This window comes from Phaenicophaeus curvirostris, unplaced genomic scaffold (genome assembly GCF_032191515.1).
Source record: "Phaenicophaeus curvirostris isolate KB17595 unplaced genomic scaffold, BPBGC_Pcur_1.0 scaffold_44, whole genome shotgun sequence".
Taxonomy (NCBI): Eukaryota; Metazoa; Chordata; class Aves; order Cuculiformes; family Cuculidae; genus Phaenicophaeus; species Phaenicophaeus curvirostris.
In genome coordinates, this window is record NW_027206667.1 from 255115 (window position 1) to 274288 (window position 19174).

General features: G+C 61.8%; 2 protein-coding genes across 4 annotated transcripts; one reads left to right on the plus strand and one right to left on the minus strand.

Moving 5' to 3' along the window:
• The first annotated feature begins 3572 nt into the window (after positions 1 to 3572).
• On the plus strand, positions 3573 to 11945 carry BRD2 (bromodomain containing 2). 3 transcript variants are annotated; one of them, XM_069881376.1, is made up of 12 exons: positions 3799 to 3936; positions 4379 to 4476; positions 5138 to 5275; positions 5358 to 5499; positions 5609 to 5817; positions 6012 to 6383; positions 7251 to 7379; positions 9167 to 9421; positions 9499 to 9695; positions 9898 to 10208; positions 10289 to 10411; positions 10500 to 11945. In XM_069881376.1, the coding sequence occupies exons 3-12, from the start codon at positions 5165 to 5167 to the stop codon at positions 10628 to 10630; spliced, it is 1980 nt and encodes a 659-aa protein (XP_069737477.1). In that variant the 5' UTR covers positions 3799 to 3936; positions 4379 to 4476; positions 5138 to 5164; the 3' UTR covers positions 10631 to 11945. The 3 variants fall into 3 exon arrangements, with proteins under 3 accessions (XP_069737476.1, XP_069737475.1, XP_069737477.1); XM_069881375.1 differs by lacking the exon at positions 4379 to 4476 and having other exon boundaries at positions 3573 to 3936; positions 9538 to 9695; XM_069881374.1 differs by lacking the exon at positions 4379 to 4476 and having other exon boundaries at positions 3574 to 3936.
• An 812-nt stretch (positions 11946 to 12757) lies between these two features.
• LOC138733891 (class II histocompatibility antigen, B-L beta chain-like) lies at positions 12758 to 16836 on the minus strand. The gene is made up of 5 exons (XM_069881405.1): positions 16621 to 16836; positions 16006 to 16275; positions 14445 to 14726; positions 14262 to 14368; positions 12758 to 12873 (listed from the first exon to the last, which is right to left on the minus strand). The coding sequence occupies exons 1-5, from the start codon at positions 16709 to 16711 to the stop codon at positions 12865 to 12867; spliced, it is 759 nt and encodes a 252-aa protein (XP_069737506.1). The 5' UTR covers positions 16712 to 16836; the 3' UTR covers positions 12758 to 12864.
• Positions 16837 to 19174: the final 2338 nt, after the last annotated feature.

The following is a 19174-nucleotide window of genomic DNA, read 5'->3' on the forward strand; positions in this document are numbered from 1 at the left end:
CGGCGCGTGACGTCAGCGGCGCCGCCGGCCAATGGGAGGCCCGGCGCTGTCTATATAAGGAGGGCGGGGGGCAGGCCGGGAGGCGCCATTTCGCTGGGACGCGGGACGGAGCGGGTCGGGTCCGGTGCAGGGCGGGCGGGGGGGGAGGCGGCTCCAATCCGGATCCATCCCCCGCCTCCGCGCTCCCGGCGGGCTCCGCCGGACCCTGCCCGGCCTCCGTAGCGACCCCTGCCTGCGGCCGGCGGCGCGGAGCCTCGTCCGGGGCCTCCTCCCTTCAGCGAAGCCAAGATGGAGCCCGGCCGGTGATTTCTCCCCCCTCCGCTTACAATCCGTTGTCATCCGCCTCCCGGATCGCCGCGCGTCGCTTCGCCCCCGCTCTCTCCGAACGCTCCGAGCTCCCAGCGACGCGGCGAGGCCTGTATTGACGGGATCGCGCAGGATTGCGGGGCCTGCGGGGGCTCTGAAGAAGGACCCCCCCCCCCCCCCCCTTCTTCTCCCCTCATCCGCCGCCATTTTCTCCGCGGCCGTTGATGTGAAGGCGGCTTCGCTCGCCGCGCTGAGGCGACCCCTGCCCCGGGCTAGGGGAGGGGGTGCCCGGCTGCTTCTCCCCCCTCCCCGCCGCCCGGGGATGCGCTGAGCGGGCCGGGGGCGCCGGGCAAAGTGGGGGGCTCGTCGGAGGAGGCGGCGGCAGGAGGAGGAGGAGGAGGAGGAGGCGAAGGGCGGCCGGGAGCGAGGGCCGAGCGCGCAGCCGCCGCGATGCTGCAGAATGTGAATCCCCAGAGCGTGCTGCCCGCACGGGGGGAACGGGGGGCTGGGGGGAGGCTCTGGGGGCTCTGGAAACTCTGAGGGGCTACTGGTATCACTGGGAGCTGGGGGGCACTTGGAGGAGGCATTGGTGTCACTGGGAGCTCTGGGGCGGCACTGGTGACACTGGGAGCTGGGGGGCACTGGGTGGAGACACTGGTGTCACTGGGAGGTCTAGAGCGGCACTGGTGTCACTGGGAGCTGGGGGGCTCTGGGAGGAGGCGCTGGTGTCACTGGGGGCTCTGAGGGGCCACTGGTGTCAGTGGGAGCTGGGGGGCACTGGGAGGAGGTACTGGTGTCACTGGGAGCTCTGAAGGGCCATTGGTGTCACTGGGAGCTCTAGGGTGGCACTGGTGTCACTGGGAGCTGGGGGGCGCTGGGAGGAGACACTGGGAGCTCTGGGGTGGCACTGGTGTCACTGGGAGCTCTGGAGTGGCACTGGTGACACTGGGAGTTGGGGGACACTGAGAGGAGGCACTGGTATCACTGGGAGCTCTGAAGGGCCACTGGTGTCACTGGGAGCTGGGGGGCACTGGGAGAAGGCACTGGTGTCACTGGGAGCTCTAGGGTGGCACTGGTGTCACTGGGAGCTCTGAGGGGCCACTGGTGTCACTGGGAGCTCTAGGGTGGCACTGGTGTCACTGGGAGCTGGGGTGTACTGGGAGGAGGCACTGGTGTCACTGGGAGCTCTGCAGTGTCACTGGCGACACTGGGAGCTCTGGGACGCGGCACTGGTGTCACTGGCAGCTGGGTCACGGCACTGGTGTCACTGGGAGCTGGGGGACACTAGGAGGAGGCAGTGGAGTCACTGGGAGCTCTGGGGGGTCCTGAGGGCGACACTGGTGTCACTGGGGAGTGGGGGGCACTGAGAGGAGGCACTGGTGTCACTGGGGGCTGGGGAGTCTCGGGAGTGTCACTGGTGTTACTGGGAGCTCTGGGGTGTCACTGGAGCTGGGGGGTGTCAGTGGGAGCTCTGGGGTGACACTGGTGTCACTGGGAGCTGGGAGGTCCTGGGCGGCGGCACTGGTTTCACTGGGGGCTGGGGGACACTGGGAGGAGGCACTGGTGTCACTGGGAGCTGGGGGGCACTAGGAGGAGGCACTGGGAGCTCTGGGGTGTCACTGGTATCACTGGGAGCTGGGGGATTATGTGAGCCGGCACTGGTGTCACTGGGAGCTCTGGGGTGTACTGGGAGGCGGCGCTGGTTTCACTGGTCACTGAGGGGCACTGGGAAGAGACACTGGTGTTACTGGGAGCCATGGGACTGGGAAGCACCGGGCTGTGACACTGGTGTCACTGGGAGCTGTGGGGCTGGAGTCACTGGTGTTACTGGGAGGCGACATGGAGGTTACTGGGAGTAGCTGTGAGCTGACACTGGTGTTACTGGGGGGCTCTGGTGTCACTGGGAAGTGACATGGGTGTTACTGGCAGCTGTGCAATGTTGTACTGGGGTAACTGGGGGCTTATTGGGATGTGGGGGACACTGGTGTTACTGGGAGCCGTGTGGCTGGAGGACACAGGAGTAAGTGGGAAGTGATGCGGGGGTTACTGGGAGCTGTGGGACTGGAGGACACAGGAGTAACTGGGAGGTGCTGCAGGGGTTACTGGCATCCGATACTGGTGTTACTGGGAGCCGTGGGACTGGAGGACACAGGAATAACTGGGAGCTTTGGGGCTGGGAGGCGGTGGTGATACTGGGAGCTGGGGGGCAGCGAGTGGTGTCACTGGGAGATGGCCCCGGCCTTACTGGGAGCTCTGGGACGTGCAGGGCTTACTGGGAGCTGGAATCTCATCCTCCCACCCGGGGGGTGACAGGGACACCGACCCCCCCGGGGTCACCTGGGGACAAGGGGGGCTTCACCCCGCGTTTAGGGATGGGGGTTCAGGCCCTTCCCACTGGCTCTGGGAAGCTTAAAATGCCGGGGTTTGCCCTAAATTTCTGATTTTTTATTTTCTTCAGAATATTGGGGTTTTATCCTAGAAGTGTAGGAGCTTTTACGCTAGGTTGCCACTTTTTTTTGCCCTTAAATGATGTGTTTTACGTTCGCTGCAAAGATACTGAGGTTTTTGCCTTAAATGCTGGGATTGGGCCCCAAAACACGGGGGTTTGCCTTAACAATGTTGAGTTTTTTTGCTCCTAAAACGCTGCTTTGACCTTAAAGTGCTGATTTGGAGGTTTAAAATTCAGATACTTGGCTCTGGAATGCGGATATTTGGCCGCGAAGGGCTGGGCTTTGACCTGAAAGGCCAAAAAAAAAAGGCTTGATTTTTGGGCCCTGAGAAGCTTGATTTTGGGGCCTTGGAAGGCTGGTTTTTGGGCCCCGAAAAACTGAATTTGGGGCCCCGAGAGGCTGATTTGTGGCCTTGAGCTGGCGCTGGGGGCGGTGGCGCGGGTGACGTGGCTGCGCCGTCTCCCTGGTGCTGGGGGTGCCGCGAGCCCTGGCCTGTCCCTGCGGAAGCTTCCGGCACCGCGCTCCTGCCATGGTGACCGCGGCGCTCCGTGCCAGCCCCTCGGGGATCCGCGTGCCCGCCTGGCAGCGATTAACGGGCGCAGCAATTAACGGGAGCTCCCGACCCAATCCCTTGGGAAAGCGGGATGGCAGCTCGCTCGTATCCTGGGAAATGGGATCGGCTCCTTCCGCCGTGCCGTAGCCAAGCGCGGCGGCGTTGCCGCCCTCGATTGTGGCTCCTTCCGGGGGTTCCTCCTGGGAATCCTTTGCCCCGCTCGAGGTTTTGGCGGCGATGCGGTGTTCCAGTTATTTTTTTGGCGGCGCTGCGGCGTTCCGGTTCTCTTCTGGCGCGCTAAATCCTGTCTCTGCTCCCCTTTCCAGGATTCTGGGGGAGGGCAACGCCGGGCTCATGGGCCTGGCGACGGAATCGACCCCCGGCAAGCGGATCCGCAAACCCTCGCTCCTCTATGAGGGCTTCGAGAGCCCCACCATGGCCTCGGTGCCGGCCCTGCCGTCCCCGCAGGTGAATCCGCCTCCGCCGGAGGTTTCCAATCCCAAGAAGCCAGGCCGGATCACCAACCAGCTGCAGTACCTGCACAAAGTGGTGATGAAGGCGCTCTGGAAGCACCAATTCGCTTGGCCCTTCCGCCAGCCGGTCGACGCCGTCAAGCTGGGCCTGCCGGTAACCAGCCCTGCGCGCGGTTGGCGCGACGGCGTGCGCGAGTCTGGCCTGTGTGTGTGTCCCCTCCGCTCGCTCCCCGCGCAGGCAGGGGGCCCTTAGGGCAGCCGTGTCCCCAAATTCCACATCGGAATGTGGCTTCCCAGCCCGAGAGTGCCAGGGCCAGCGCCGTTCCCCTCCCGGGGGCTCCGCCACAGCGAGGCAGCCGCAGGTGTTTGGGCTGTGCTGTCCTTTCCCCCTTTCCCGAGGGGCTGAATCCGTTCTGGATGCTCCTCAGACCCTTATAGGCGTCCAGGTTGGTCCTGGCGACGTCCTCAGAGCAGCTGCCACCCTTGTTTTGTCCCCGATGTCCCCTACAAAGGTCTGGATGAGGTGACGCAGCCGCTCTGGAGTTGTCCCGGCCGCTTTCCCTCCTAATCTCTTGTGCCCTGAATGCGTTTTGCAGATTCCCATCCATGAATTTGTAGAAGACATCCTGTGACCCCAATTTTAAACGCCAGCCCCCCTGTGCACCTGTGGCGCCCAAGGAGTTAAAGCCCAGAGGTAATTTCCACAGAGGTTTTGCTCTTCCAAAATTAGCCTTAGCCTTTCCCGAGCCTCATCCCGCCTCTCATCTGGGGCGCGTGTGCCTTCCAGGTGCCGGGATCCGGCCCTTCCCGGTAGCGTAGGCGCCCCCGGCAGAGCTGGCGGCTCCCCAGGGCCCTCCCCGAGCCCCCGCGGGCCAGAGGGACGGTGGCACTCTCGGAACGGGGACCAGGCCTGGAGGCAATTCCTGAATCCCGATCCACCCCCTGCCTGCGCTTGGCTGAGGAGTGAGAGTTGCTGTGTGAGCGGCTGTTTGGTTCTGGCTCGGGCGAGCGGGCCGCGGAGTGTTGCGCTCATCCTGGAGTTTGTGCTCATCCTGGAGTTCTCCGGAGCACGGCTCCGGCTCCGATGTGGGTGCCAGGCCTCGGAGCGTGGCACCAGCTCGAGCGTGGGCAGCCGGTTCCCAGAGCCGTGTGCCGGCTTTGGCGTGGGTGAGCCGGGCCTGGATCGTCGTGTGGCTCGAGCAGCTGGCCCCTGGCTCGCATGCTGGAAGGTGGCACAGATCCCAGCGCTTTGCTGGGTGCCGAGCGAGGGTGGGAGCGGGGACGCTGGCTGAGGGGACGCGGCCTGGTACGCCAGAGCCCCCCCTGACCACGAATTCCATATTCTTTGCGGGCAGGATTACCACAAGATCATCAAGCAGCCCATGGACATGGGGACAATCAAGCGGCGCCTGGAGAACAACTACTACTGGGGCGCCGCCGAGTGCATGCAGGACTTCAACACCATGTTCACCAACTGCTACATCTACAACAAGGTGGGAACCGCGCCGGGGCTGCCGGTGCCTCCTCTGGGACCTTCCCGGTGGATTCTGACTCTGCCTCCGCTTCTCCCCGCAGCCCACGGACGACATCGTGCTGATGGCCCAAACCCTGGAGAAGATCTTCCTGCAGAAGGTGGCGCAGATGCCGCCGGAGGAGCAGGAGATCGTGGTGCCGGTGGCCAAGAACAGCCACAAGAAGGGAGCGTCTCGGGCAGCAGGTATGGGGCGCGATGGTTACGTGGTTTGGGGGGGAATCCTGGGGGAGCAGGGCCTGGCGTCCCCCTGGCCCGGCAGCGGCACTAACGGAGGCTCCGTATCCCGGCCCAGCGCTCCTGGCGGGTCTCACGGCTGCTCAGCAAGTGCCGGCTGTCTCCTCCGTGTCCCACACCACCGTCTTCACCCCGAGCCCTGACATCCCCACCACCATCGTCAACATTCCCCACCCATCCGTGATCTCCGCTCCGATCCTCAAGTCGCTGCACTCCACCGCCCCGGCCGTCCTGGCTGCGCCCGCTCCCACCCAGCCCGTGGCCAAGGTACGAGGAGACGGCCGGCTTCCACGGGGCCGGAGGGGGCTGGACTGTGGGCCTGGCTTCCCCGGGGCTGGAGAGGGCCGGAGAGCAGGGATGGAGCGTGGGCCTGGCTTCCGTGGGGCTGGAGAGGGCCGGAGCGCGGGGTTGGCTTCCGCGGGGTGGCTGTGCCTCACGCCAGCTCGTTTTCCCTCTGGCAGAAGAAGGGCGTCAAGCGGAAAGCGGACACCACCACTCCCACCACCACCGCCATCATCGCCACCAGCGGCGAGTCCTCGCCCTCGGCCACCCTGGTGGAGCCCAAAGCGGCCAAGATTCCCGCCCGGCGCGAGAGCGGCCGTCCCATCAAGCCCCCCCGCAAGGATTTACCGGATTCGCAGCAGCACCAGACGTCCAAGAAGGGCAAATTGTCGGAGCAGCTCAAGTACTGCAACGGGATCCTGAAGGAGCTGCTCTCCAAGAAGCACGCGGCCTACGCTTGGCCCTTCTACAAGCCCGTCGACGCCTCCGCTCTGGGGCTGCACGACTACCACGACATCATCAAGCACCCCATGGACCTCAGCACCATCAAGGTGGGGCCCCGAGAGGCTTTTGGTGGGAGCTGCCTGTCTTCTCCTGTCACGCCCGCTCGCCTTGTTGTGGAATCGCGGAATGGTTTGGGTGGGAAGGGACCTCAGAGCCCGTCCAGCCTTCCCTTGGACACGTCCAGGGATGGGGAGTCAACGTGTCTCTGAGCACCCTGGGCCAGGATCTCCTATCCTCACAGAGAAGAATTCCTTCCTAATATCTCAATTAAAATTTATCTCTTTCAGCTTCAAAGCATCTACACTTTCGTCCTCCAACCTGTCTTTTTAGGTGTTCAAAAGGCAGTTAGACAAGATGCTGAGGGACATGAGTTAGTGATTGATGGGAATGGTTGGACTTGATGATCCTGTGGGTCCTTCCCAACCTAGCATTTCTATGATTTTCTCTGTTCAGCTGTCCGCTCAACCTTCCATCTGTCCTTTCCCTCGTTTGACCACCACCATCCTTCTTCCATGAGGCTTTGAGGTCCCTTCCAACCCATTCTATGGGGTGACCACGCCCAAGGCCTTATAGAAACTCAGATAGACACCATCTTTTGCTTTCCTCATGCTCCCTGACGTGGTCGCCCCATCAGAGAAGGCCACTAGGTTGGTCAGACAGGCCTTGTCGCGGTGAAGCCGTGGTGGCTGTGTCTCCAATCACCTCCTTGTCCTCCGTGTGCTTTAGCACAGCGGCTTCCAGGAGGATCTGTTTGATGATCTTCCTGATGCCGAAGAGAGGGGATGGGTTGGAAGTTCCTGGGGTCCTTCTCACCCTTTTAGAAGACAGGATTTATGTGTTCTGGTCACCATGGCCTTCCCGTAACTGCTCGTGCTCTACCACACCAGCCAATTCCTTCTTCCCTCTCCCTGCAGCGGAAGATGGAGAACCGGGACTACCACGACGCGCAGGAGTTCGCTGCCGACGTCCGGTTGATGTTCTCCAACTGCTACAAGTACAACCCTCCCGACCACGACGTGGTGGCCATGGCACGCAAGCTGCAGGTCAGCGTGCCGGCCCTCTGGCCCCTTGCTTGGCCCGCGCTGGCCTCCTCGCCGGCTGCTGCGCTGGCCCCTTTGCTTGCCAGCCCCCTCGCTTGCTGGCCCACTCCTCACTGCTCTTGCTAGCCCCTTCATCTCTGTCCTGGTGGCCAACTTGCCGCGGTGGCCCACTTGCTTGCCCCATGCTGGCTCCCTCCCTGGGGCTTCCGTTAGCCCGCTTGCTGGCCCCCTTGCCACCCTGCTAGCCCCCTTGCTGGCTCCCTCCCCACACTGGCCAAATTGCCCGCTCACTGGCCGCCCTGCTTACCTTCCCTGCTGGCCTATGGCTTGCAGTGGCCCCCTTGCTTGTTTCACTAGCCAGCTGGCCACAGCTTGCACTAGCCCTCTCGCTTTCCCTGCTAGCCCCCTCCCCACAGCTTGCACTAGCCCTCTTGCTTTCCCTGCTAGCCCCCTCCCCATAGCTTGCACTGGCCCCCTTGCTTGTTTCACTGGCCAGCTGGCCACACTTTGCACTAGCCCTCTCACTTTCCCTGCTAGCCCCCTCCCCACAGCTTGCACTAGCCCTCTCAGTTTCCCTGCTAGCCCCCTCCCCATAGCTTGCACTAGCCCTCTCACTTTCCCTGCTCGCCCCCTCCCCACAGCTTGTACTAGCCCTCTCGCTTTCCCTGCTGGCCCCTCCCCATAGCTTGCACTAGCCCTCTTGCTTTCCCTGCTAGCCCCCTCCCCACAGCTTGCACTAGCCCTCTTGCTTTCCCTGCTAGCCCCCTCCCCACAGCTTGCACTAGCCCTCTTGCTTTCCCTGCTAGCCCCCTCCCCATAGCTTGCACTAGCCCACTCCGTTTCCCTGCTAGCCCCCTCCCCACAGCTTGCACTAGCCCTCTCGCTTTCCCTGCTAGCCCCCTCCCCATAGCTTGCACTAGCCCTCTCACTTTCCCTGCTGGCCCCCTCCCCACAGCTTGCACTAGCCCTCTCGCTTTCCCTGCTAGCCCTCTCCCTGCAGCTTGCACTAGCCCTCTCAGTTTCCCTGCTAGCCCCCTCCCCACAGCTTGCACTAGCCCTCTCACTTTCCCTGCTGGCCCCCTCCCCATAGCTTGCACTAGCCCTCTCAGTTTCCCTGCTAGCCCCCTCCCCACAGCTTGCACTAGCCCTCTCACTTTCCCTGCTGGCCCCCTCCCCACAGCTTGCACTAGCCCTCTCACTTTCCCTGCTGGCCCCTCCCCATAGCTTGCACTAGCCCTCTTGCTTTCCCTGCTAGCCCCCTCCCCACAGCTTGCACTAGCCCACTCCGTTTCCCTGCTAGCCCCCTCCCCACAGCTTGCACTAGCCCTCTCGCTTTCCCTGCTAGCCCCCTCCCCACAGCTTGCACTAGCCCTCTCACTTTCCCTGCTAGCCCCCTCCCCATAGCTTGCACTAGCCCTCTCAGTTTCCCTGCTAGCCCCCTCCCCACAGCTTGCACTAGCCCTCTCAGTTTCCCTGCTAGCCCCCTCCCCATAGCTTGCACTAGCCCTCTCACTTTCCCTGCTGGCCCCTCCCCACAGCTTGCACTAGCCCTCTCGCTTTCCCTGCTGGCCCACTCCCCACAACTTGCACTGGCCCCCTTGCTTGTTTCACTAGCCAGCTGGCCACACTTCGCACTAGCCCTCTTGCTTTCTTTGCTGGCCCCCTCCCCGTGACTTTCAGTGACCCCCTCGCTTTCCCTGCTGCCCCTTGCCCCCAGCTCCTGCTGGCCTCCTCCCTCCCCGTGGCCCTCGCTGGCCCCTCACCGGCCACGCTGCCCCCTCCCCTGGCAGGACGTGTTTGAGTTCAGCTACGCCAAGATGCCCGACGAGCCGCAGGACACGGGCCCGCCCTCGGTGTCGGCCCCGCTCACCGGTGCCCTCTCCAAATCCTCCTCTGAGGAATCCTCCAGCGACGAAGATGAGGATGACGAGGACGATGAGGACGACGACGAGGACGAGAGCAGCAGCGAGAGCTCCTCGGAGAGCGAGGAGAGCTCCGACTCGGAGGAGGAACGCGCCAACCGGCTGGCGGAGCTGCAGGAGCAGGTGAGGGCCGGAGCGGGCTCCGTGCCATTCCTGGCGCCCGCGCCCCGCGCCCGCCTCACCCCTGTCTCCCCCCACAGCTGCGGGCCGTGCACGAGCAGCTGGCTGCCCTCTCACAGGGCCCCGTTTCCAAACCCAAAAAGAAGCGGGAGAAGAAGAAAAAGAAGAAATCGGAGAAGCACAAAGGACGAGGAGGCGACGAGGAGGCCCGGGCGCGCCAGGCCCAGCTCCGGAAAGCCAAGAAAGCCGGTGGGAGCAGCGGAGGAGGCAGCTCCAAGTGAGTGCGGTGCTGGGGATGGATGGGGGGGATGTGGATTTCGGAAGCGGCCGTGATGACTCCTTTCCCCACCGGATCGACCGTGGCGAGGAAGCGATCGGAACAAGCCAACCCCATCTGAGCGCCGCCAGCTCCGCGGTGCCGCTGCGGGGTTGGGTTTTGCAGCCGCTCCTGATGCCGCTTGCGTGATTTTTCCCAACAGGAACTCCAAGAAGGCGGCAAAAGCGGCGTTGCCGGTGCCGCCGGCGCTTTACGACTCGGAAGAGGAGGAGGAAAGCAAACCCATGACCTACGACGAGAAACGCCAGCTCAGCTTGGACATCAACAAGCTTCCCGGTGAGAAACTGGGCCGAGTCGTCCACATCATCCAATCCCGGGAGCCTTCCCTGCGGGATTCGAACCCCGAGGAGATCGAGATCGACTTCGAGACCCTCAAACCCTCGACGCTGCGGGAGCTGGAGCGCTACGTCCTCTCCTGCCTACGGAAGAAGCCGCGCAAGCCCTACAGCGAGAGTAAGCGCTTCCGGAAGGCTCGGGGGGAGCCGTGGGATGAGGCCGAGCCCTGACTGAGCCTTTCCTACTTTTTCTTGCAGCCATGAAGAAGCCGGTCGGGAAAACGAAAGAGGAGCTGGCGCTGGAGAAGAAGCGGGAGCTGGAGAAGCGACTGCAGGACGTCAGCGGGCAGCTCAACTCTGCCAAGAAGCCCCCTAAGAAGGGTGAGTGCCGGAGCGTACGGATCGGGCTGCGGATCGGGGCCTGTTCCCGCTTTTCCCTGCAGCTAATCCATGCGCCGTGTCCTCGCAGCCAACGAGAAGCCGGAATCTGCTCAACAAGTGGCCATATCCCGGCTCAGCGCCTCCAGTTCCAGCTCGGATTCCAGCAGCTCCAGTTCCAGTTCCTCATCCTCGGACACCAGCGATTCGGATTCGGGCTAGAGGCGTTTAGAACCTTCCGGCAGCGGCAGCCGGGCGGGGAGCGCGTGGGCAGGTTCGGAAGCGGCGGCTCTGCGGGCCCCGGACCCTGGTGAACCGGACTAAGGGGGCGGCCTCCGCGCAGCAGGCAGAGCCTGGGGGGGCAGGGGGAGCCCCCCATTCCCGCGGGGCGGGGGGACCCCAGTGTTTACAGGCCCGAAGCGGCGCCAGGCTTGGGGGGGGAGCCTGGCTGCGGGGGTGCCCCCCGTTTTCCCCGCCACCCCCCCCCCTTCTCTTTCTCCCCCAGCAGGTTTTACTGTTTGTTGTTTTAGGGTTTTTTTTTTCTGACTTGGGGGATATTTTCCAAAGGGGAAACGTTTTGGGGTTTTTAAGAAAACGGGGAAAAAAAAGAAAAGGCAAAAAAAAAAAGGAAAAAAAAATTAAAAATCTTTTAAAAAGCAGGGGGATAAAAAGCCCCCGGGGGGTTGAGATTCCCAAATTGGAGGGGTTGAGATCCCTGCCTTGGGGATTGCAGATCCCATCTTGGAAGTTGCAATTCCACCTTGGAAATTGGGTTCCCACCTTGAGGGGGGTTACGATTCTGCCTTGGAGTTGCGATTCCTGCCTTGGGGGTTGTGACTCCTGCCCTGGGAGGTCACGGAACCTGCCATTCCTGACTTGGGTTTGTGATTCTGAGGATGGAGAATTCCCACCTCGGCAGGTGCGATTCCCAAGTTCAGGTCGTGATTCCCACCTTGGGGGTCACAGCTCCCCGCTGGGATTGCGATTCCCGAATTTGAGGGCTGTGATTTCACGTTGGGATTGCGACTCCTGTCTTGGGTTGGGGTGGGGGTGTGTCATGATCCCAACCTTGGAAGTTGCGATTTCCGCTCGGAGGGTTGCGATTCCCCCGTGGAAGTCGTAATTCCCAATCTGGGGGTCACGATTCTCCCCCTTGGAAGTTCCGATTCCCATCTCAGCAGTCGCAATTCCCACTTTGGCTCTTGCTCTCTGCCCTCGCCCCTCCCCTGGGCTGCGGGGCTCTTTAATTTATTGGAAGCGCGGGGCCGGATCCGGCTGCGCCCTGTACAGCCCCCGGCACGGCCGGCGCATGCTCCCGCGGGAAGGGGGGAGGGAGGGGATGCCCCTTTTTTACGTTGACTGTATAATTTTTTTCTACTCGTTTCAGTTCGGTTTGGGTTTTTTCCCCCCTCCCCACACCCCCCCACCCCCCCTTTTCCTTCCCCTCCTCCCCTCGGAGCTGTGTTTCCATCTCCTCCCTCTGAGATTCCAAACCTTTCCCCGTCTTGGACGTGTAAATAAAGGAAATATTATTGGAGCGGAGCCAGGATGCATCGGGGGAAGCTGGGGGAGGTGCAGCCCAGTTCTCCCAGTCCGTTCCAGTCCCTCAAGTCCCTCCTTTTCCAGCCCAGTTCCCCAGCCCCTCCCATTCCACGACAGTACTGCAGTCTATTATTTCATCCCAGTTCCCCCAGTCCCTCAAATCTTTCCTGTCTCTCCCAGTCCCTTCCAGTTTCCCCAGTCTCTCCTCTTCTTTCCCACTTCCCTCAGTCCCTTCCTATTCCACCTTCACTCTTCCATTTCACCTTCGTTCCTCCAATTCCTTCCCGTTCCCCCACTCTTCCCTGTCCATCCCACTTCCTTCCTTTTCCCTCCCAGTTCCCACAGTCCAGGTTCCCCAGTCCCTCCCTCCCCTTTTCCCGCTTCCCATTCCAGTTCCTCCCAATCTTTCCCTGTTCCCCTCGTCTCTTCCTATATTCCATCCCAGTTCCACCAGTCCATCCCAGCTCCTCCCATTCCATCTCTGGTCCTTTCCTCCCTCCTCCTATATTTCAGTTCTCCCAGTCCACACTAACTCTTTCTAATCTCTCGACCCTCTGCCTTCCCTCCCAGTTCCTCCAGTCCCTCCATCTCCTTCATCCCCAGTTCCCCCAGTCCCTCCCCTTCCTGCCTTTCCCCTACTATCCCAGTTCCTTCCATTCCAACTTTACATCCCCCATTGCTGCCCCCCAACTCGTCTCGGCTCCCAGTGCCTCCCAGACTCCCCATCTCCCTCCCAGTGCCTCCCAGTGTCCCCAGCGAGGTTGCAGTGAAGCCCCCAGTGCAGCTCTCAGTGTTTATCAAGCATCGAGGCAGCAGTGGGGGGGCTGGGGGGAGCCCGCAGTGGGGCAGGCGGGGGTCGGGGGGCTGGGGGGCACGGACGGCGCTGGAGCGGCTGCGCAGGAGCTGGGGTTCCTTCAGGAGCTCTGGGGGGGAAAGGGAGGAGATGAGGGGGGTAGGGACCCCAAACCCCAGGGAACCACCACAATCCAGAGACCCCCAAACCCCATGGACCCTGCAAACCCCAGGTCCCCGTAGATCCCAAGGATCCTGAAACCCTAGAAACACTCATTGCCCCAGATCCCTTAAACCCCCGGGACCCCCAGACTCCAGGGACCCCAAAACCCCAGACACCAACAACACCCACAGACCACAAAGATCCACCCAAACCCCAGGTTCCCTCCAGACCGCAGGTCACCCCCAGACCCCAATGACCTCCAGACCCAGGGACCCCAAGACTCCAGGGGGCACCATGAACACTATGGACTCTGCAAAGACCAGGGACACCCAAACCCAGGACCCCCTGAACCCCACGTTTCCCCCCCGCCCCCAAACCCCAGAGACCCTCCAACCCCAAGGACACTCCAGACCCCAGAGAACCCCAAACCCCAAGTGCCCCCAAACACCAGGAACCCCTCAAACCCCAGATCCCCCCCGACCTCATGGACCCCCAGTCCCTAGGTCTCCACCAGCCCTTGGGATCTCTCGAGGTCCTGGAACCCCCAGAGACCTGAGGGACCTTCCCAAGCCCCAGGGACTGAATTGAAACTCAGGGACTCAAACCCCAGGGATCCCCCAAACCCCAGAGACCCCCAAACCCCATGTGCCCGCAAACCTGAAGGATCCCGAAACCCTAGAAACACCCAATGCCCCAGATCCCTTAAACCCTAGGGACCCCCAGACTCCAGGGACCCCAAAACCAAAGAGAATCCCAGATCACAATGACCCCCTCCAAACCCCAGGCCTCCCCAGGACCCAATGTTCTCCCAGACCCTAATGACTCCCCAAAGACCCAGATCCCCACAGACCCAAATGACGCCCCCAGACTCCAATGAACCCCCAAAACCCCAGATCCCCCCAAGACCCTATTGACATCCCCAGAACACAATGAACCCCCAGAACGAAATGACCCCCCAGACTCCAATGATCCTCCAAAGTCCAGGTCCTCCCAGACCCCAATGACCCCCAAGACCCCAATGAACCCCCAAACCCCAGCACTCCCATACCCCAAAGACCCCCTCCCAAATCCCAGGTCCCCCCAGACCCAATGATCCCCCAGACCTCAATGACCCCCAAAAGCCCCAGATGCCCCAAAAACCCAGTGAGCCCCAAGAACTCAAGGGTCCCCCAATCCCCACATCCCCACCAAACCCCAGATGCCTCAAACCCCCAGATCCCACCAGATCCCAAAGACCCCCGAAGTCCCAGGTCCCCCCAGAACCCAATGAACCCCCAGACCCCATTGACCCCCAGACCACAATGACTCTCCAGACCCCTATGACCCCCAAACCCCTGCCCCCTGTCCCCCGCTGACCTTGTTGCGGCCGTAGAGGACGAGCCCCAGCGCCAGGAAGACGAAGCCCAGCACGAAGCCCCCCACCCCCGTCAGCATCTTGCTCCTGGCGCCGTCCGCCTGCAGCTCTGCGGGGCCGAGAGCAGGGGCTCAGGGCTCGGGGGGCCCCGTCCCACTCCCCCTGCCCCCAGCCCAGGCTCTTACCCCACGCCTGGGTGACGGGGCGCTGCAGGCTGGCGTGCTCCACCTGGCACGTGTAGGTGTCCCCGCGCTGCGGGATGCTTTCCAGCATCACCAGCACCTGGTAGGTCCAGTCTCCGTTCTGCATCACGTCCGTGGACACCACGCCCTCCACCTCCTCGTGCCCGTTCTTGAACCACTTCACCTCGATCTCGGCGGGGTAGAAATCCGTCACGGCACAAACCAGCCTGTCGGGCTGGGGCAGGGAGCCCGACTGCACGGGGTGGATTTCCACCTGGGGCTGCACTGGGGGAGAGCGCCAGAGAGCTGCCCCGGGGCTGCTAGAGCCCAGGGGCCACCCAGCCGGGACCAGGGCTCGCCCTCTGCTCCCCAGACAGGGGGCCGGGGGCTCGCGGGGCAGGCCGGGAGGCAGAGAACACAGAGGGGCTACTGGGAGAGGGCTCCGACACCCTCAAGCCCAGCCAGAGCTCTCCAGGGGCGAGAAAGCATGGAATGGCGAGGCTGGGAAGGACCTTGGAGACCCTCAAGCCCAACTGGAATGACTGTCCAGGTATGAGGAACCAGAAAGCAATGAATTGCAAGGCTGGGAAGGACCTTGGAGACCCTCAAGCCCAACTGGAATGTCTGTCCAGGTATGAGGAACCAGAAAGGAATGAATTGCAAGGTTGGGAAAGACCTTGGAGACCCACAAGGCCAACCAGAGCTCTCCAGGTTAGAGGGACTGGAAAGCATTGAATGACTCATTTGGGAAAGACCTTGGAGACCCTGAAGCCCAGTTGGAGCTCTCCATGTACGAGGAATCAGAAAGCATTGAATCGCGAGGTTGGGAAAGAGCTTGGAGATCCTCAAGGCCAACTTGAGCTCTGCAGGGGCGAGAAACCATCAAATCACAATGTGGGGAAAGACCTTGGAAACCCTCAAGCTCAGCCTGGAGAAGCTTTTCAGCAAAGAGGAACCAAAAAATATTGAATCGCTAGGTTAGGAAGGACTTTGGAGACCTTCAAACCCAACCAGTACGAGCTCTCCAGGTTCAAGAGACCAGGAAATATTGAATCGCTAATTTGGGAAGGACCTTGGAGACCCTCAAGGCCAACTGGACGCGGCCACTGCTAACCCAGATCTCCGAGCACTTCATCTGCCCGCTTGGGAACCCCTCCAGGGATGGGGACTCCACCACCTCCCTGCGCAGCCGTTCCAGGGCCTGAGAGCCCTTCTGGGGAAGAAAGTTGTGCTGCCGTCCAAGCCGAACCCCTGTGGCCACCACCCAGCCCCGTCCTCGTCCAGCGGGTTGGTCTCTTCTCGCCAGGAACAAGCGATGGGATGAGAGGAACCCCCTGCGGCTGGGCCAGGGGAGGTTTGGGCTGGAGACTGGGCTGTGGGCAGGGCCGGGAGCTGGACTGGAGGAGCCCTGGGGGTCCCGTCCAGCCGCGGCCGTGGTGGGGCTGGGGGCCTCGGGGAAGGGCGCGGGGGCTCTGCGCGAGCGCGGCACGGACACGCGCTGCCCTCCTGCGCCCGGGGGCTTGGCTCGTGCCCGACCCCCGGAGAGGGGCTGCCACGCGCTCACCTCGACGATCAATGGTGAAAGGAGTCCACGCCTCGTAGTTGTGTCGGCAGAACCTGTCCACCTCACCCCGCATGGTCTCCAGGATGTTCTCCTGGCTGTTCAAGCATTTGGCTTGGGGCTCGCCCAGGGGGGTGTCGGCCACGAAGACCCCCACATCGCTGTCGAAATGCATGAACTGCTCCCGGTTGTAGATGTATCTCTGCACTAACCTCACCCGCTCGGTGCCATTGGTGAAGTAGCACTCGGATTTAAAATAGGCCTGGAAGAATCCTGTTGGTGCAGAGCTGGGGTGAGGAGCCGCTGCACCTTCCCCCTCCAGCGCCCAGCGATGGGGCGGGTGGGATGATGCCCGGGGACTCCCTTTCAAATCCATCCCTTCCCTCTGGATCCACTCCCAAAATCTAGGTTCATACCTTCCCTCTAGCTCTACCCCTTCTCCCTATCTCCATCCCTTCCCTCTGGATCCATCCCTTCCCCAGGCTCATGCCCGGGGACCCCCTTTCCCCATGCCACCCCCTCTCCCCCTGGCTCGCCCTCGCGGCCCCCCAAGCCGGGGTTGGGCTCCGGCCCCCCGGCAGCGCCCAGCACCTCCCCACGCCGTGGGGCTGAGCTCACCTCGGCTCTCCTCACCGGCAGCCCCGTGGGCTCCCAGCGCCACCAGTGCCACCAGCACGGCCCCAGCTCCCAGCACGCCAGCAGCCCCCATGGTGCTCCCGGCACAGAAGGCAGAGGTGCCGGCACCCCCGAGCCAGCCGCACTCTGCCCCAGTGCTGCCCAGTGGCGCCACTGGCAGTCCCAGCGCGGCCCAGTGCGCAGCGCAGCTGGGCAGCATCACTCGTCTCCGGGCAGAGGCGCGGGCGCGCGGCCGTCCGTCTGTCTGCTCCTCAGGGTGCTCTGGGCCGGGGCTCTGCCTGGGAACAGCTGAGGCGCCCTCGGGGCTCCCTGCCATTGGCCCACAGCTTGGAGAGCTTCTCCTGCCCCAGCTGCCCCGTCCTTCTCCTCTGGGGGCATCTCTTCCCCTGGATGCACCACTGCCCTCTGGATCCATCCCTGCCCTCTGGGTCCTTCCCTTCCCTCTGGGTCCATCCCTTCCCCCTGGATCCATCCCTTCCCTCTTGATCCATCCCTTCCCTTTGGATCCATCCCTTCCCTTTTCAACATCTTTATCAATGACCTGGATGAAGGCATCCAGGGCACCCTCAGTGAGTTTGCAGAGGACACTAAGCTGGGAGGAGCTGTCCATCTCCTGGAGGGTTTTGAGTCTCCAAAGAGATCTGAACAGGCTAGAATTCTGGCATCCTCCATTTCCCTCGGGGTCAATCTCTCCCCTCTAGATCCTATAATTCCTTCTGGATCCATAACTTCCCTTTCAATCCATCCCTTCCCTCTGGGTCCATCCCTTCCCTCTGGATCCATCCCTTCAGGCTGGACATTAGCGAAAAGCATCTCATGGAAAGGGTCACTGGGCACTGGCAGAGGCTGCCCAGGGAGGGGGTTGAGTCACCTTCCCTGGAGGGGTTTAAGGGACGGGTGGACGAGTTGCTGAGGGACATGGGTTAGTGATTGATGGGAATGGTTGGACTCGATGATCCAGAGGATCCTTTCTACCTACTGATTCTGGGATTCTGTGATCCTACTCTGGGACTTCAACCACCCCGACATCTGATGGAAAAGTATCCCGGCAAGCTGGGGGCAATCCAGGAGACTCCTGGAGTGCATTGAGGGTCACTTCTTAGCGCAGCTGGTAGAGACCCCGACCCGAGGAGATGCAAAACTGGACCTGGTGGTCACCAATACGAGCGAACTCACCAGTGACATTAGGATCGGTGGCAGCCTGGGCTGCAGGGATCGGGCACTGGTGGAATTCAAGGTCCAGAGGGATAGAATCATCGAATCATAGAATAACCAGGTTGGAAGAGACCCACCGGATCATCCAGTCCAACCATTCCTATCAAACACTAAACCATGTCCCTTAGCACCTCGTCCACCCGTCCCTTAAACCCCTCCAGGGAAGGGGACTCAACCCCCTCCCTGAGCAGCCTCTGCCACTGCCCAATCACCCTTTCTGTGAAGAATTTTTTCCTAATGTCCAGCCTGAACCTCCCCTGGTGGAGCTTGAGGCCATTCCTTCTTGTCCTGTCCCCTGTCCCTTGGGAGAAGAGCCCAGCTCCTTCCTCTCCACAACCTCCTTTCAGGTAGTTGTAGAGAGCAATGAGGTCTCCCCTCAGCCTCCTCTTCTCCAGGATAAACACCCCCAGCTCTCTCAGCCGTTCCTGTTGTTCTCCAGCCCCCTCACCAGCTTCGTTGCTCTTCTCTGGACCCGCTCCAGAGCCTCAACATCCTTCTTGTGGTGAGGGGCCCAGAACTGAACACAGGATTTGAGGAGCCGTCTCCCCAGTGCCGAGTCCAGAGGGAGAAGAACCTCCCTGGCCCTGCTGGCCACGCCGTGTCTGATCCAAGCCAAGATGCCATTGGCCTTCTGGGCCACCTGGGCCACTGCTGGCTCATATTCAGTCGGCTCATGTTCAACCAACACCCCCAGGTCCCTCTCCTCCAGGCAGCTTTCTAGACAGACTTCTCCTAGTCTGGAGCTGCTCAGGGTTGTTGTGCCCCAAGTGCAGGACCCGGCATTTGGCCTTGTTAAACCTCATCCCGTTGGACTCTGCCCAGCGGTCCAGCCTGTTCAGATCCCTTTGGAGCCTCCCGACCCTCCAGCAGATCGACACTTCCACCCAGCTTAGTGTCGTCCACAAACTTGCTCAGGGCGCACTCGATGCCTTCATCCAGGTCATTGATAAAGACATTGAACAGGGCTGGACCCAGCACTGAGCCCTGGGGACACCACTTGTCACTGGCCTCCAACTGCAACTATTGCTCCTTCTGCGTCCAATAGGGACTGTATGGTCTCCCTAGTCCTCCTTTTATTATTTTTATATTTATAGAAGGATTTTTTGTCATCTTTCACAGGCTGAGAGAGTTGGGGTTGTTCAGCCTGGAGAAGAGAAGGCTCCGAGGAGACCTTAGAGTAGCTTCCAGTGCTCTGGGAAGGGGCTCCAAGAGAGCTGGGGAGGGGCTGTTCACAAAGGCTTGGGGTGACAGGACAAGGGACAATGGGGATAAACTGGAGAGGGGCAGAGTTTGACTGGACATAACGAGAAATCTCTTCACC